This window comes from Panthera tigris, chromosome B1, assembly GCF_018350195.1.
Source record: "Panthera tigris isolate Pti1 chromosome B1, P.tigris_Pti1_mat1.1, whole genome shotgun sequence".
Taxonomy (NCBI): Eukaryota; Metazoa; Chordata; class Mammalia; order Carnivora; family Felidae; genus Panthera; species Panthera tigris.
The window spans coordinates 35,581,975-35,600,009 of record NC_056663.1 but is presented as its reverse complement, the minus strand read 5'-3'; the positions used below and the strand labels follow the sequence as shown (position 1 = coordinate 35,600,009).

At 46.3% G+C, this 18,035-nt stretch overlaps 1 protein-coding gene across 1 annotated transcript; it reads left to right on the top strand.

Annotated features, from left to right (window-relative positions):
* The first annotated feature begins 11,631 nt into the window (after positions 1-11,631).
* POLR3D (RNA polymerase III subunit D) lies at positions 11,632-16,980 on the top strand. The gene is made up of 9 exons (XM_007093889.3): positions 11,632-11,758; positions 11,965-12,134; positions 13,090-13,133; positions 13,759-13,910; positions 14,070-14,194; positions 14,377-14,545; positions 14,913-15,178; positions 15,864-16,016; positions 16,117-16,980. The coding sequence occupies exons 2-9, from the start codon at positions 11,970-11,972 to the stop codon at positions 16,237-16,239; spliced, it is 1,197 nt and encodes a 398-aa protein (XP_007093951.2). The 5' UTR covers positions 11,632-11,758; positions 11,965-11,969; the 3' UTR covers positions 16,240-16,980.
* The last annotated feature ends 1,055 nt before the right edge of the window (positions 16,981-18,035 follow it).

The following is an 18,035-nucleotide window of genomic DNA, read 5'->3' as shown; positions in this document are numbered from 1 at the left end:
AGCAAACCTCCAGGCTCCTCGCAAGCATGCATACATGCCATGCACACGGATACCCCTTGCCCATGCCCATCCAGAAAAGCCACCCTCAAGCCAGAGGGAAGTCTCTCCCCACCCCACTGTCCCTGTTGGCATCGCTGACTGCAGCAGAATGGTCACGGGGTGACTGACTGTGGTGCCCCGGGGACTGGATCCGGGGGTTAACCTCTTTGCCAAGGCCCTGGGGAACAGGGGAACAGGGGACAAGGTCGTTGGCCATGGCAATCCAGGTGGGTACCGTGGGCAGTGGCAGGCCCCTGGTGCCCCCACCTCCTAGCCCCTTGCCACCTGAGTCCCTCTCAGAATTGACAGCAGGATGCTCTGGGGAGAAAGGGCACTCACCTGGCTCCACTGGGCTCTGCAGAGGAAGACCTGGAAGGGAGGGAAGGGAGAGACCTCTGTGTGGATGTGCTCCCCAGGGAGAGGGGCAGCGGCGACGCCTGGGTCACAGACAGAGGCGCGCTCGCTCTCCTCTCGCTCCTCTCGAGGCTGCCAAAGAGGCTTCTTCCATGCCCCGGCAGGCAGCTCCTGCCGGCTCTGCAGCGCACTGCTGCTGCCCCCAGAGAGGCGATGTTCCCAGCCGAGCGCAAGGAGAGGCAAGAGCGAAATCAAAGCAGCGTGGAGGAGAGAGAGAGAGGCAGAGAAGGCGAGAAAGAACGAGAGAGCCAGACTGAATCTGGCTCCACCAATGGGATCAGTGGCTGCCCAGCGTCAGGTGACGATAAGCAAGCTCGGTCCCTGATCGCTCTGCTCGCTCGCTCTCCTGGGCTGGTGTGGGAGGGGAAAGGGCAGAGGGTCTCCTGGGAAGCTACGGTGATGTCCTCAGAGATAGCAGCGGTGGCTGCCACTCTTTTCCTTGTTTTTCCAGGACAAGCTGCCCTCAGAAGAAGTCCCTCTAACACACCCCTACTTGGAAATCTCTCACTTGAATGCAGCCCCCAAACTTTAGGTGCTGGGAGAGGGGTGGAGCTGTGCTCAAAGGCTTGGGAGCCCCTAAACAGGGATTCTGACTGGGGGAAGGGAAGGGGAGCCTTGAAGGGAAAGGGTCCAGATGGGGGATGTGGGGGCGGTGTAGGGGAGGTTGGTTTGTCTTCAGTCTGGATTCTCTCCTCAGGGACTTAGGCTGATCCATGGCTCTATTTTTTTTTTTTTTTTTTTTTTTTTTTTTACCAACTCTATCAAAACGCATTAGACCTGCAGTCCCAGGGATTCCCAGTTGTCTAGGGAGAGTCCTCTGGCTGCTTAGGTGTCCCTGGGGAAAGGGACAAGAGAGAGGAGTTGTTGGGCAGTGAAGGGTGTGCAGAGGCAAGAAATGGGGTGGGAAGAACACACAGAGAGCCTGGAATATTCTCATCCCAGCCAACCATCTGGGCCAGGGAGAGTACTATCTGCTCTCTTATTGACAGGAGGCTTTGCTACCACCAAAGGAAAACTCCAGGGATGCCACTGTGAAGAACACCCAAGGAAATTTGAATCAAGCAACCAACAGTGACAAAGAGTGTGCAGTGTGGAAAAGCATGGGCTTTACAATTAAACAGACACAATTAAAATTCTTGTTCTCTCACTTTCTAGCTGAGTGATCTTGGACTAGTTACTCAATCTCTCAGAGCTTTGATTTCTTCATCTGTCAAGTGACATTATAAACACTGCCATCACTGAGTGAGAAATTATGTAAATCACTAAGCTGTGGGCCTGTACACCAGAAGGGCCCAGTCACCTATCAGAACTGTTATCATTGTCATCATTATTGACAATGTCTACCTGCAAGGAGCCCACAGTCTTTTAGGGGGAAAAGGGTGGACATAGAGAACAAGAAATATACAACTAAATTGCAAGGTACAGATAAGGATTCAGAGAAGAAGTCCGAACCAGCTTGAATACAGGTGGAGCATGGCCAAGAAGGGACCATGGAAGCAGGAGCATGGTGGGGGTGGGGAGGGCTTGGTGCAGGGGCAGCAGACAGACCGTGCAGGCTTCAGAGTGCCACAGAAGACATGAGCTGAGTGCACAGGACCTGGGGGCTGCGGACATCAGCAGGCAGTAAAGGTTAGAGAAGGTGACAGTGGACAGAATGTGAATATTGCACAGAAAGCAAAGACAAGCAGAAGCCAATCCTTCCCTAAATGGGTGTGGAGAATTTGAGCAAGTTGGGTCAGATCCTGAACCACAGAATGCAGTGCGGTGTGTTACATTGAGACAGGATTAAGCACTCCCTTCGCCAAACAGAGGTAGGTCCCGCCTCTTGCACACCTACACTGAAATGTTGCAATCCCGAAGAGATGCAAAACGTAATCTCATGGTTATGGCCAGCACCAAACATCTGGACCAAAACCTGGCCCTACAGCTAACCTGAGAGGCAGTGTGAGGAAAAGTCATGTTCTCTGTGACTCGGTTCTCCCCTTAAAAGGAAGATGAGTCCCAGCACACCTCTGCCTCCCACCTTCCCGGGATGGCATGTGGAGACCGCATGAGATCATGTGTCCCAAGCGTGAACAACAGCTGTATGAATGCGCTTTTGTGGAGCTATGTGCTAGCATGAGGTGGAGGCACAAAGCCTCTCAGGGCTTCTGCTTCTTCTTGCCTCTGAGGACTTCTCTGCAGATCACATGAGAAAACACATGGTAAGAATGAAGCTTAACAAGCCAAATATAAGTAACTCTGTATGAAACCAAACAACCACCAAAATGCGCTTTTGCTGCATTTTTATTTTTAACAACTTTTTATTACACAAGTAATACATGATCACTATAGAATGATGAGAAATTTTAATTCTAAAATTTAGGAGAGAATTAAAATCATTCATTCCCCCACCATTCGAAATAGGCATATGAGATATATATTTTATTAACAAAAATAGAAAGTGTGAATACTGTTTTATAACCTGCTTTTTTCACTCACCAATACCTTTTCTGTTCAATACATAGTCTTTCTACAGTATTGTTTTAAACTGCTGTGTATGTTCTATTGTCAGGTCACATACCCTTTTTTTGGAGCCAATCCCCTATTCTTCTATGATTATTTTATTTTTCTCCATTCTAAACAACACTACAATGCGCATTCTTCTTTTTATTTAAAAAAATTTTTTTAACATTTATTTATTTTTGAGAAAGAGAGCACAAAGAGGAGAGGGAGACACAGAATCCGAAGCAGGCTCCAGGCTCTGAGCTGTCAGCACAGAGCCCAGCATGGGGCTCGAGCCCACAAACCATGAAATCATGACCTGAGCCGAAGTCAGTAGCTTAGCCAACTGAGCCACCCGGGTGCCCCTACAATGCACATTCTTATGGCAAAACTCTTCCCATACCTTAATTATATTTCCAATAAAATATTAAAGGGTATGGACCTTATTTGGCTACTGACTTAAACTGTTCAAAAACAAACCCCATGTGACAATCGGGCAATTTGAATACTAAGGGGGTATTTGATAGTTTTTAGGAATGATATTCTGATAATAAGATTTTATGGCTATTTTTAAAAAGAATGTGTCCTTCAGAGATACCTACTATAATATTTACAGATGAATGACATGATATCTGTGATCTATTTCAAAATAATCAGGGGGAAGGGGGACACGGGACGGACAGATGAAACAAGATTGGCATGGGTAGATAATTGTTGAAGCTGGGTCCTTGGAGGTCCAATAAACTATTCTCGGCATTTTTGTCCATGCTTGGAAGTCTCCATATTTAATAGTATATCTAAAGTATGATTCCAATGATAACAAAAGCATTTAAGTACCAAGACCCTAGGCACGGGATTCTCACAACAACCTTGAGAGGTGGATCTTTCAGTCTCATCTTGAAGTGGTTGGTGGTGGGAAATGAGACTCAGTTCATAAGAAGTAAAACTAGATTCAAATTCAGGTCTGACTGCAAAGGCTGGGTTGTTCATGGTAGGACACAGAGCAAATAGAGTCTGAGGCAATAGATAGAGGCCATAAGGAAAAAAGATTTAAGTCTTAATATTATTCGTGCATTTTAAAGACTGAAAATGTTTACGTGTATTTCCCCATGGTTGAACTAAGTGTGGAGATCTCAGGGCCAATGAATGCAAACACATCCAGACAGCTCATAAAAACAACTTTGTTCATTGACATGTGTTGGCAATGACAGGAGTGGGCAGTGACTATTTATAAAAACTGTGTGGATTTCTCAGTGCTTATTTACTTTATTGTTTTGAAATTATGTTTAGACCTCTTACAATCTTCACTACATTGAACGTTTAAAGTTCTTTAGCTGTTTTTTACTTAAAGACTTTATAATTTTAAGACTGGGAAAATGCTGAATTATATTTAAGGACACTGAAAAAGCTACAGGAGAGACACTAATGAAATGTTGGAGGGGCAAAAGGGACTTCAAGGGACAAAAGACCACAAGCAATGAAGAAAGAATCACAACCAAAATAAGAAGTGAAAAGACTAATATGATGAATCCATGGTCCTGGAATAACCACTGAGTTACATCCGAGAGGACAAGCACAATGTAGAAGCTATGGAATACCATTGGGCACTTCCTGGCAAGATACCAGGGACAAGTCTTGACATAGTGTGTACAGAAACTGCTGCCATGCTGCAAAGGCTTCCCTCCACTCACTATTTGCTGCTTACCTACTTACTCTATGAAGCGACTTGCATACAGAGAACCTATAGAGAAGACATACAGACACACAATGCAAAGATAGCTCTTACATCAATGGTGCTAAAGTTAAATCACTGATACAATCCACCAGAAAACAATCCACCCTTATTTCTCCAGCGCACATCTGGATTTGCTACTTGGTCTCAACACAAACTGGAATTCATTCATTCATTTAACAAAAATTTATTGGGGGTGCCTGGGTGGCTCAGTCGGTTAAGATCTGACTCCTGCTCAGGTCATGACCTCGTGGTTCACGGGTTCAAGCCCCACATCGGGCTCTGCGCTGACAGTTCAGAGCCTGGAGCCTGCTTCATGGATTCTGTGTCTCCCTCTCTCCGCCCCTCTCCCGCTCATTCTCTCTCTCTCTCTCTCTCCCTCAAAAGTAAATAAAACATTAAAATTTTTTTTTTAATTTATTGGGTGCTTACTCTGTGTGAGACACTGTTTCTGGCAATTAGTATACTGTAGTGGAAGAAGGGGAAAAATCTCTGCTCTCATGGGGCTTACTTTCTGGTGTGTGGGGGGGGGAAGACGGACAGACAAACTCTACAGTCTATTAGAGAAAATATATTAAATATATTAGAGAAAATATAGTGCTATAGAGAAAAAGAAGTCCGTAAATAGGGAAAGAGAATGTCGTGGGGGAGGTTACAATATTTAATAATGCTATCAGAGAAGGCTTCCTTGAAAAAGTGACTCTGGGATAAAAAACCTGACTGAAGAGAGGAGGGGAGCTATGCAGAATTATGTGGGGGAAGGGCATTCCAGGTAGCAGGTGCAGAAGCCCAGAAGAGGAAACACACCAGATTGTTTTAGATACAGCAAGGGGACCAGTGCAACTAGAGCAGAGTGAGTGGGGGGCGTGTGGTAGGAGTTAAGGACAGAGAGATGGTGGGTGGAGGGATAGATTACGTAGGGCTGTGTAGGCCAGTTTAAATTCTTTGGTTTTTACTCTGAAATGGGAAGCCGCTGGGAAGTTTAGAGCAGAGATGTGACCTAATGTGAAATATGTTAATTATGCTACATTGAGACTAGATGGAGGGGGCCCAGGTGAAAACAGGGAGGCCAGTTAGGAAGTTATTAAAATGGTGACAGCAGAGGCATCTGGGTGGCTCAGTTGGTTAAGCAGTTTGAGTTTGGTTCAGGCCATGATCTCACAGCTCATGAGTATGAGCCCTGCATTGACTCTCCTGTAGAGCCTGCTTCAGATCCTCTGTCTCCCTCTCTCTCTGCCCCTCTGCCTCTCTCTCAAAAATAAACAAACATAAAAAAATTTGTTTTAAATAATCACAGCAAAAAAAAAAAAAAAAATGATGGCCAGGCCCAGGGTGGGATGTCAGTGAAGGTGGTAAGAAGTGGTAAGATTCGGGATAGATCTGGAAAAGCTGACATACTAGATGTGTCACACGAGAGAGAGGAGTGAAGAATAATTGCAAAATTTTTTACTTGAACTGCTAGAGGGATGGAGTTGCCGTGTATGGAGATGGGGAACACTTTAAAGTAGTTTGAGGAGGAGGGGCACCTGGGTGGCTCAGTTGGTTAAGCGGCTGTCTTTGGCCCAGGTCATGACCTCGTGGTTCCTGAGTCCGAGCCCTGTGTCAGGCTCTGTGCTGACAGCTCAGAGCCTGGAGCCTGTTTCAGATTCTGTGTCTCCCTTCCTCCCCCCCCCCCCACCCCCGCCTCTGCCCCTACACCTCTCTCTCTCTCTCTCTCCCTCAAAAATAAATAAACATTAAAAAATTGTTCTATGTAGTTGAGGAACATCAAAAGTTTGGGTGTGAGGGGCACCTGGCTGGCTCAGTTGGTAGAGCATGGGACTCTTGATCTTGGAGTCATGAGTTCAAGCCCCATGTTGGGTGTAAAGATTACTTAAATAAAAATAAAATTTAGGGGCACCTGGGTGGCTCAGCTGGCTGAGCATCCGACATCAGCTCAGGTCACGATCTCACGGTTTGTGGGTTCAAGCCCAGCATCTGGCTCCATGCTGATAGCTCAGATACTAGAGCTTTGGATTGTGTCTGCCTCTCTCTCTGCCCCTCCTTCACTTGTGTTCTGCCTCTTTCTGTCAAAAATAAATCAACATTAAAAAAATAATAATAAATAAACCTTAAAAAGTTTGGGTGTGGACACAGGTTTGAGATGGCTCGCAGATATGCAGGTGGAAGGGTGGGCTAGGCAGAGATGCACATCTGGAGTTCAGAGAGGTCCATGCTGAGATAAGCAGTGGGGAGTCATCAGCATTTATCACAGGGGTTGAAGCTGAGAAACTGAACCATTGCCAAAAGAGTAAGTATAGAGAAAAAAGGGACGGGGTCTGAGGACTGAATCCTGAGCTCTCCAATGCACAGAGGTCAAAGACCTGAGGACGAACCAGCAAATAATGGTCTGCAAAATGATGCAAACAAATTAGGGTAAATTACTCACAGAGAACATGCAATGGCTTGAACTTGGATAGCATCTTCATACCACACATTCCTTTTATTCTACAGACACACATCCAAAACAGTTTCTTATTCATTTAGTATTTCCAATGCCCACCGAGAATTCATAGAAATAGGCTTTTGACAGAATGTTTATACCTTCTGAATTCTGCATTAGACCAAAAAAACTGTATTTGCTCTTGAGTTTATTAATTTCATTATCAGACAAGAATGAGATTATTGCCTTTACTATGAAATAGGTAGAAATAAAATGTTATTAATAAGATCGCTAGAACCACAGATGCAATGACATGGGGTTCAGCTGGTAACGATTTACAAGTTTCTTTTGAGGCTAGATAAAAGAATGTACACTGTTTGAAAGAAAATGGAGAGGGAGGTGTTAGAGTAAATAAAGAAAGGAGAATGGTGCCAAAAGTATATTAGTCTAATTAGAGGGAACACTGGAGAATATTCTTAATGGGAAATTACAGTAATTGTTGTTAGGAAGCAAGCCCCAAAATATTAAAGATAGAAGGCTTTCTTCTCTTGTCCTGTTGGGGTGAAAAATTTTGTGGAAATCCAATCAGCATTGCAGGAAGGAAACTGGTTAAATTATGGTGCAAGATAACAATGTGGAGTACTATTTAGCTAATAAAAACTATAAGGTAGGGGCGCTAGGTGGCTCAGTCCATTGAGCATCCAACTCTTGGTTCCAGCTCAGATCATGATCCCAGGGTCGTGGATTAAGCCCCATGTCGGGCTCTGCACTGGATGTGGAACCTGCTTGAGAGTCTGTCTCCCTCTCTTTCTCTCTTTCTCCCTCTGCCCCTCTCCCCCACGTGCACTGGCTCTCTTTCTCTCTCCCTTGCTCTCTAAAATAAAAAACATTACAATTTAGAAGAATATTCAGTAACTCAAAAAATGTTTATAATATATTAAGATGGAAAAAAAGCAGCTTTTAGAACCATATGTAAAACACCTCAATTTAAAAAAATCTACATGCATAGGGGCGTCTGGGTGGCTTGATCGGTTTGGCATCCAACTTGGGCTCAGGTCATGACCTCACAGTTTGTGGGTTTAAGCCCCACGTTGGGCTCTCTGCTGTCAGCACAGAGCCACTTTAGATCCTCTCTCTCCCTCTCTCTGCTCCTCCCCCACTCTCACTTTTTCTCTCTAATATAAAATAATAAAAACATTTAAAAAATCTACATGCATAGAAAAACAACTTTGTTTTATTACTACAAGTAATAAATACTTGTTTTAATACTTCAAGCGTATAACAGATGACTTTCATTTTCTTCTGGGTGCTTGTTAAAATTTTCCAAATTTTCTGCAATGAATAAGTATCTTTGTAAAAAACAAAACAAGAAACAAAATACCTAGGAGATACTAAAATGTCTCTGACCTCAGAGCCCAGAGAAATCAAAGCAACTTCATCTAGTGCTCTAGTCAGAAGGTAAGGGCTACTGTGTATAGCTCTATAGGAGACAGGAAGAGTCTCCCTTTGGTTGGGTTTAGTTATCATAAAACCAATATGGAGAAAAGAAGTTGAAAAAAGTCTGGTTAGAAACTGACCTAAAATATATTAATTTAATATTAACATATTGAGAAATTGGCAAAAAAGTTTAAAATCTTAAGAGCCCATACTCAAAAGGCTCCTGGGTGGCTCAGTCAATTGAGCATCCGACTTAGGCTCAGGCTCATGGTTCATGAGTTCGAGCTCTGCATCAGGTTCACTGCTGTCAGCCTGTTATCGCAGAGCCCGCTTTGGATCCTATGTCCCACTCTTTCTGTGCCTCTACCTCTGTTCGTGCTCTCTCTCTCAAAAAACAAATAAAACATTTTTTTAAAAGTATGTGGCAAAACATTATATATTTTATGTACTCTACATTCCTAGTGGTAATGCATATTAGCATGACCCTTTTTAAAAAAAAAATTTTTTAACATTTATTTATTTTTGAGACAGAGAGAGACAGAGCATGAATGGGGGAGGGTCAGAGAGAGAGGGAGACACAGAATCCAAAGCAGGCTCCAGGCTCTGAGCTGTCAGCATGGAGCCCGACGCGGGGCTCGAACTCACAGACCAGAGATCATGACCTGAGCTGAAGTCAGACGCTCAACCGACTGAGCCACCCAGGTGCCCCAGCATGACCCTCTTTGAAAACAATTCAGCAATACAGATGAAGAACTATAAAATGTACAATGTTCAAAATGGTATAGCCATTGTGGAAATAGTTTGGCAGTTTCTTATAAAACTAAGCATATGCTACCATTCAACCAAATAATTACACTCATGGGCATTTATCTCAGAGAAATGAAAATTTTTATTTATTTACTTACTTATTTATTTTTTGAGGGAGAAAGCATGAGCAGGGAAGGGGCAGAGAAAGAGAGGACAGAGGATCCGAAGTCAGCTCTGTGCTGACAGCAGTGAGCCTGATGTAGGGTTTGAACCCATGAGGTCGTGACCTGAGCTGAAGTCTGATGCTCAATTGGCTGAGCCACCCAGGTGCCCCTTAATGTGTGTGTGTGTGTGTTGTTGTTTTTGAAAATTTATGTTTATACAAAAACTTGTACATATGTGTTCACAGCAGCTTTATTTGTAATAGCCAAAAACCAGAAACAACCCAGATGTCTTTCAAAGAGCAAATAGTTAGGGGCACCTGGGTGACTCAGTCGTTTAAGTGTCTGACTTCAGCTTAGGTCATGATCTCACAGTTAGTGGGTTTGAGTCCCGTGTCAGGCTCTGTGCTGACAACTCAAGAGCCTAGAGCCTGCTTCAGATTCTGTCTCCCTCTCTCTCTGCCCCTCCCCCACTCATGTTCTGTCTCTCAAGAATAAAAAAAAAACATTAAAAAACTTTTTTAAAAAGAGCAAATGGTTAAACAAACCATATATACTCAGCAATAGAAAGGAACGAACTAGTGATACATGCAACAATTTGGGTAATCTCCAGGGAATTATGCTGAGTGAAAAAAGCCATCCCCAGAAGTCACATACTGTATGATTCCATTTTTGAATGAGTTCTACTTTTGAAATAACAAAAGTATAAAAGTGAAGAACAGATTAGTGTGGGCGGAAGGAGGGAGGTGTGGCTATAAAAAGGCAACAAAAAGGCTCCTTGGAGGGATGGAAATGTCTTATATTTCCACTGTACCAATGTCAATATTCTGGTTGTGATATTATACTATAGTTTTGCGGTATGTTTCTATTGGGGGAAACTTGAGACCTCTGTTATTATTTCTTAAAACCACATGTATACCTACTATCTCAATTTATTTTTTTTAAAAAAAGAGTACATCTTCTTTTGGCCAGTTATCACAAGTCTGAAAAGTTGTCCTATGGAGGGGTGCCTGGGTGGCTCAATTGGTTAAGCATAGGACTCTTGATTTCAGCTCAGGTCCTGATCTCCAGCTGTGTGCTGACAGCACAGGGCCTGACTGGGATTCTCTCTTTCTCCCTCTCCCTCTGCCTCTCCCCTGCTTCAGCTCTCTTCCTCTTAAAATAAGTAAATAAACATTTAAAAAAAAAAAAAAAAAAAGGTAGTCCTACGAATATAATCCAAAAGAAGAAAAAACATTAGATGCACCAGATGTTCACCACAGCATTGTTTACGGGGGTGGGGGTGGGGGGCAACTTAAGCGTCCAAATAGGAAAATAGGCAAATCATGACATAGCCATTGAGAATTACATCAGTTATTTGATGCAGCAACAAAGAAATGCTATTTCAAAAGGAAGGATTCAAAATTGTAGTACAATATGACAGCTCTATGAAAGGGATTGTAATATTTTACAGAAGTTTTAAAAGTAGTATTCTATGTGGAATTGTAACAGAAATGTTTTCCTTCCCTCAAACTTTCTGCAGTATTAAGTGATTTTTACATGGTTTGGGGGTGGGGAGAAGAACAGTAAAGGCATCTTTTTTATATTAAATTACAAATGCTGGAATCATCATAAAAGTTCTTTAAATTCTTGCCTCCCAGTCGATCAACCTTCGTTTTTCAGGTTCCGGGCTTGGAACAAGAGTCCGCCACAGCTGCCCTAGCGCTGCGCCCACAGCCCCAACTACAGGACCCCACCAGGAATCCGGGGAAGGGACACCCCCCAAGCGAGGGCGAGGCCGGAGCCCAGAGTACAATGACCACTCCAAGGTCATCATCGAGCCCGCAGCCGCAACTCGGCCGGACCCAGGGATCCTCAACTCTGAGTGCGGATCTCGCTCTCGGCCCCTCGCCCTGTCCGGAGCCGCGACCCCACTGCTCCCAGAGGCTCCGCCACGGCAAATCCCCATATTGGGTCGTGCCGTGCCAAGACCCCCGGACCCCGAGCTGGACGCGTCTACCCACTCGCCGCTGGCCAAGACCCCCGAACGCGGCACCGCAGGGTAACCTACACCCCTCTTCCTTTTTCGCCCTCTCAACCCAGCTTTTCCCGACTCCGGGAAGAACCGGGAAGAGAAGGCGGAGGGGAGCGAGGCGCCGCCGGATAAATACTGTGGCCCGGCCCCGCCCACCGACCTCACTTCCGCCCCGCGGCAAGATGGCGGCGCCCGGACCCTGCCACGCAGACTTCCGCCGGGCGGAGAGACTCAGGGCCGCCTGCGGGCCGCGTCGGAGGTGAAGTCGGGACGCACCTGGTGTGGAGCCACAGCTCGGGGGCGCTGGGGTGCGTCTCAGCCTCGTGCCTGACCCGGGTCCTGGGCAGAGGGCTAGCCAAGCTCTCTAAGTGGGTGGTCCGGGGAGTCTTGCCACGTGGAAAGGGAGGGACGCACTGACTGGGGGGCGGGTGGCCACGTGGGCAGGGTTCCGCCCAGGGTCCGCGTGTCCGCCCCCTCGAGTGACTTTGCTGCCCCTTTCATCCTCTTCTCCCAGGCAACATGTCGCAAGGAAACGCCGCAGGCGAGCCGAGTGGTCCGGGAGGGCCCAGACCCCTCCTCTCTGGGGCCCGGGGGCTTATCGGGCGGAGGCCGGCCCCTCCACTTACCCCAGGTCGTCTTCCCTCCATCCGCTCCAGGGACCTCACCCTCGGAGGAGTTAAGAAGGTACCCGATGGCACCTTTCTAAAGAAACCCAGCTACCTTGAATTCCAGGACCTGGGGTTCTACCGATGTTCACGTAGGGCCTGCCTTGTGCCAGGCGTGGCTTTGGGCCTAACAAATCTTGTCCCCAGACTTTGGCCAACAAATTCTAGGGAGCCTGCCCTACCTTTAAGTCCAGATACAGGGTACAAGATGTTGACGTGTTTCTCAGAAATGGCTGAAGGGCCGAAAATCCTAACTAGTTCCCAAGCAACTTGAGCATTGTTTATTTACCTTTTTTATATGTTTTAGACACCTTTAAGAAACCATGGAAGCCAGCAGGCATAAATTTTGCCTGCAGTTTTAGAGTTCCGAATTGGCCGTGGATCCTAAGGGGCAAACTTTTATCTAGAGTGTAATGAATCCTAGGCACAGCATAAGAGGCTCTGTGACCTTTTCTGTTGTGTTTATGACTGTAGATGTAGGGATACCCCTGAAATTGGGGGGTGGGGTGGATAACAAGCATAAAGCAGCCAGTTTTTGAAGACTTGTTTGCATTGGGAAATGCTGGTAGCAGTCTAAGGCTATCATCCGTTTGTGAGTGCTGGCCTACTTCCTACTTGAGCCTTGCTGCTAGACCTCTTTCCTGTGATACTCAATGGTTTCTATAGCTGTTTGAGGACAAGAAGTGAGATTAGATAAATAAGTTTTAGAAATCCTGAGGGCTCTCTTTTCAGAGGGCAGAAGCTGAGGCTGCTAGCTTAATGGTTTTTGGTATACTGTTCCGTAAGCCCACTGTTATCATGACATGCTGTTCTTCCCTCTTAAGTACATGTATGTCTCTGTAAATCACTGGCAACAGTGTGGAATGTAGAGTGGTAGTCTTGGTCCATACAAGATGCCTTTGAGAGTTGTCATTTTTCTCTGTACTTTGGGATCAGAACTTACCAAATCAGTGACTCCCATATTTTACTTTCAGAAAACCTTCACCCCAAATATCATCAGTCGGAAAATCAAGGAAGAGTAAGTAGCTGAGCCTTCTAAAAACTTTCCACTTATTTACTTGCTCTGAATTTCGGTCTTTTGGGAAATAACTAGGTATGTGGCTCAGACATCTAAATGTGCATATTTAGTTTTTTTCACTAGTGATTTTCAACCCTGGCTCCAGGTGATTCTAATGTGCAAGTTTTAAAAAAATACTGATGCCTAGAAATCCATTTCTAGAAATGGTGATTTAACTTTTTTGCAATGCAACAGTGATTATTTTTTTACAGCTGGAGTTGAGAGCCATTAGTTTAGACAAAGATGTATCAGGTTTTCACTTATGTTCTTTTGTATTACAACCTTTTGCTTTCAGGCAATTGTAAAAAGTCCACATTGGGGGCAGTCTCTGTAATTCAACGTTTGAGTTATAATTCTAATACAGTTCTTCTCAAGCAAGAAGGTAAAGCAAAGCAAACTGAAAGGGCGCTGCCCCATCAAGTAGAAAAGATACTAGCTAAACTTAGGATTGGGTTCTGTTTCTGATACAGTTACTGGCTCTCTACTTATCCACTCAGGTGGAGGAGCAGAGTGGTGTGAGGAAGTAAGACCAATTCTTTGAGGGGGAGTGAATGAGTGGTTCTCCTTAATCCATTTTCTTTTCTAGGCCCAAGGAAGAAGTAACCATCAAGAAGGAGAAGCGTGACAGGGATAGAGACCGGCAGCGAGAGGGGCATGGACGGGGGCGGGGCCGCCCAGAAGTGATCCAGTCCCACTCCATCTTTGAGCAGGGCCCAGCTGAAATGATGAAGAAAAAGGGTACCAAGCTGCTGGGGTTCCGGGAGGAAGGAATCAGTGGATTTCAGTTCAGACTGCCTGAGAGAAGGGCAAGGGCAGTAAAATTACCTTGCTCCTAGTTTAGTTTTCCTTGCTGTTGGCCTCTTCTGTACCCTTGGTGAACTGAGTGATTTCCTGCAGGGAACTGGGATAAGACAGTGGATGTGTCAGACATGGGGCCCTCTCATATCATCAACATCAAAAAAGAGAAGAGGGAGACAGATGAAGAAACGAAACAGATCCTGCGCATGCTGGAGAAGGATGATGTAGGTACCGGCAGACTGGGAGGAATGGGCTTCTGGGGGGCCGAGCTTGGTGGCAGAACTCTCTGATGTCCTGGAAGCCTGTGAGCAGGAGGAATCTTCAGTTAGAAAAGGCTGAGGTGGGCTGCAGTCCACCTGTGTGTATGCTAGCCAGACCACGTGACCCCCTGTCTCTTCTCTGGTAGTTCATCGATGACCCTGGGCTGAGGAATGACACTCGAAACATGCCTGTTCAGCTGCCGCTGGCTCACTCAGGATGGCTTTTCAAGGAAGAGAATGAAGAACCAGATGTTAAGCCTTGGCTGGGTGGCCCCAAGGAAGAGGACATGGAGGTGGATGTACCTGCTGTGAGAGGTACTCTGTGTCCATTAACGTCTCCTCTCCTTTCCTGTGGATGTCCCCCCTCACCTGAATCCTCCTTAGGAATGAACCTCCCAGACTAATAAGCAGATCCCCCTCCCCCACATTCTAGCTGTAAAATACATGACCTTACAGAGAGGGTTCTCACTCGCAGAGGGTTCATGCTGCCATGGATCTGTGGGTCAGCCTCAGATAATCCTTTTTAGGTAAGTCCTACAACTCCTGGGTCCTTCTTCATAACCATAACCCTCCAGCTTCCTAGCTGAGTGACAGTGAAGCAGACGAGGATGAAGGGATGGGTACAATGAGAGGACGTAGAGAGTGGCCACTTGATAGCTCTTCCATTTGTTATCTTGGGCAGTGAAAGAGGAGCCCCGGGATGAGGAGGAGGAGGCCAAGATGAAGGTTCCTCCCAGAACAGCCAGAAAGACCCCGAGCCTTCCAAAGGACGTATCTGTGGCAGAGCTGCTCAGGGAGCTGAGCCTCACCCAGGATGAAGAGTTGCTGTTTCTTCAGCTGCCAGACACACTCCCTGGTCAGCCGCCTACCCAGGACATCAAGCCTATCAAGACCGAAGTGCAGAGCGAGGATGGACAGATGGTGGTTATAAAGCAGGAGAAAGACCGGGTATGCTCAGGAGTGAGTTCTGTGAAAATGCGGGGGGACCAGGAAGGGAAACAGCAACCTGTTGGGGAAGCAAAAGTGTGCCACCCAAGCTGAAATGCCAAAATAATACACATTTGTTCTTTCTACCCATGAGGGGCTTGGGGCTTTGTACTTCAACCCCAATTACACGTGTTTACTTTTTACAATGAAATATTTTAAACATGTACGAATGAGAAAATGTCAGCAATTATGAATATTTTGTCCATTCGTTCATCTGTTTGCTTTGGGTTTTGTCGTTCAGCCAACAACAGGCAGCCTTGGGAAAAGGCCTTCTTGAGGAGCTCATTCTAACCTTTGCTGCTGCTGCCTTCCTTTAGAAAAGGTTTCATCCAGGGGTGCCTGGGTGGCTCAGTCGGTTAAGCGTCCGACTTCAGCTCAGGTCACGATCTCACGGTCCGTGAGTTCGAGCCCCGTGTCGGGCTCTGGGCTGATGGCTCAGAGCCTGGAGCCTGCTTCTGATTCTGTGTCTCCCTCTCTCTCTGCTCCTCCCCCGTTCATGCTCTGTCTCTCTCTGTCTCAAAAATAAATAAACGTTAAAAAAAAATTTTTTTTTTTAAAATAAAAAAAAAAAAAGAAAAGGTTTCATCCATGAAGGATGGAGGAAGCGGCTCCTTACTCAGTGTCCATCTCCTGATTCTCTCCACAGGAAGCCAGGCTGGCAGAGAATGCTTGTACCCTGGCTGACCTGACAGAGGGTCAGGTTGGCAAGCTGCTCATCCGCAAGTCAGGGAAGGTGCAGCTCCTCCTGGGCAAGGTGACTCTAGATGTAACGATGGGAACCACCTGCTCCTTTCTGCAGGTGAGAGCCTGTAGGGGTTGGGGATTATCACATGAGAATCATAGAACTGAGTAATGAGCTGTTTGGTTTGTTTCTCCTCACTGTCTCTGTTGGTTGGCAGGAGCTGGTGTCCGTGGGCCTTGGAGACAGTAGGACGGGTGAGATGACAGTCCTGGGACACATAAAGCACAAACTTGTATGTTCCCCCGATTTTGAGTCCCTCTTGGATCACAAACACCGGTAAAATGAGCAGATGGAGGATGATGGTGACTGTGCCCACGGCTGCTGCCTGCTCCAGACGTTTTGTTCTCAAATCTGTGCGACCCAGAAGGGGTCTGTTTAGCCCACCCACTCCAGCCTTTGGCGGCCATTGTCCCAGTTTTCCCCATAGGGCCCACGTGGCTCCCTCCCACAGCAGCTGTGAATGGCACAGTGGCCTTCCCACAGCATGGATCCTGCACATCCTCGCTGCTGGGGGGCTTGTCCCTTCTATTTATTTTTGTATTTATGTCTTATCTCTTCAAATGACTGCACCCTCCCCTGGTAGAGAGGGGAGGGTCTGTGGGAAAGCCCAGTCTCCTCTTGCTGACTGTCTTGTTCTCAGGGTAGGAAGCGTAAAGACTGCTGCTGCTTTTGCTCCCTCCTCCTTCCCAAGAAACAGTGTTGGAGAGAGAGCAGGGAATTTTTGAGTCTGGGACTCAGTGTGCAGTCCCAGTTCCATCAGTTACTAGCTGTGTGACCTTGGACAAACTACCTAACCTTTCTGAGCCTCATACTCCTCATAGGACAAAAATGAGGATAATACCTACCTCACAGGGTTGGTGTGAGGATTAAATGGAATGTTGTAAATGAAAATTCCTTGCACAAGGCCAGATATACACAGTAGGCACTCAATAAATGTTAGTCTCCTTCCCTTTGCCTGAGTCTGTTTTCAAACAAAATAGAGGTTTCAAGAATCTCTTGAGAGAAGTGAATAGAGCTGCTGTATCTCTGCCTTCTTGCTGCACCTCCCATCCCCCCTTGGGCCCTGAGGCTCTCACGGTATAGGTTCAGGCCCTTCTCTGCTCATTTTCTCCTGAGCAGTTAAGTGCTGCCTGTTCACTGTGGTGAGTTGCAAGCCAAAGGTTCTACCAGAGGTGAAGTCAGAGACTCCTCCCAGCTCTCTACACTTGCCTTTGGGTGACATCATGGTCCCGGGACTCCTTCCTTCTATCTCTCAACTCCTCTCCCCTATCCCCCCAACTCCTCCAATAAGTAGCAGTACTCTTTTGACTTCCATTTAAATATTTCCCAACAGAATCCTGTGACCACTCAGAATTATAACCACACTCAAATACTGCTGAAGAACAACCTCTGATAAGACAGAAATTAGGATTTATTGAAGAGCCGCCTCTTTGACACTTGACAGATGACCTCCCACTTCAAAGCTTTGAATTTGAGAGGCCCCCTTCTACCTCCTGTCCTACCGTCACCAGATCTGCATCTCAATCCCAGCTGGCCACAATGGCCTTTGAGTTCATGGGTCTGTGATCTTGTTTCTTGTACCAGGTCATTACACTCTTGATCCTTCCAGTGTGTAGTTTCTGGAGGAGCAGCTTCTCTTCCCTTGTCCACAGGCTGGGTTTTTTCCCTGGTTCAGTGGTAGGAGACATCTTTGGGATTAGGGAAGGCTGCTTGCAGCAGTGTCTGTGGTTGTTAGATGCTGATGTCACAGCTCCCTGTTCACTGTAGTGAGGTGCTAGCTATAGGCTATACCAGAGGTAAAGTCAGAGACTCCTTCCAGCACCCTACAGTTACCCTTGGGTGACATCATGGTCCCAAGTTGGGAGCTTAGCCAACCACCTCTGGAACAGCGATGGACCACACAGGCTCATAAGAGTGCCTCCTCCTGACTTTTAGGTGGTCCCAGAGGTTTTGGATGAATATACCTTCCTTTGGTCTCACCTTTCTGTCCCTCAAGTCTGTTTTTTATTCGTGACAGCTGGGGTTTTCCTGTCCTGAGCCCCTCAAACTGCCTAGCCAGCAGGTATGAGGGGTGAT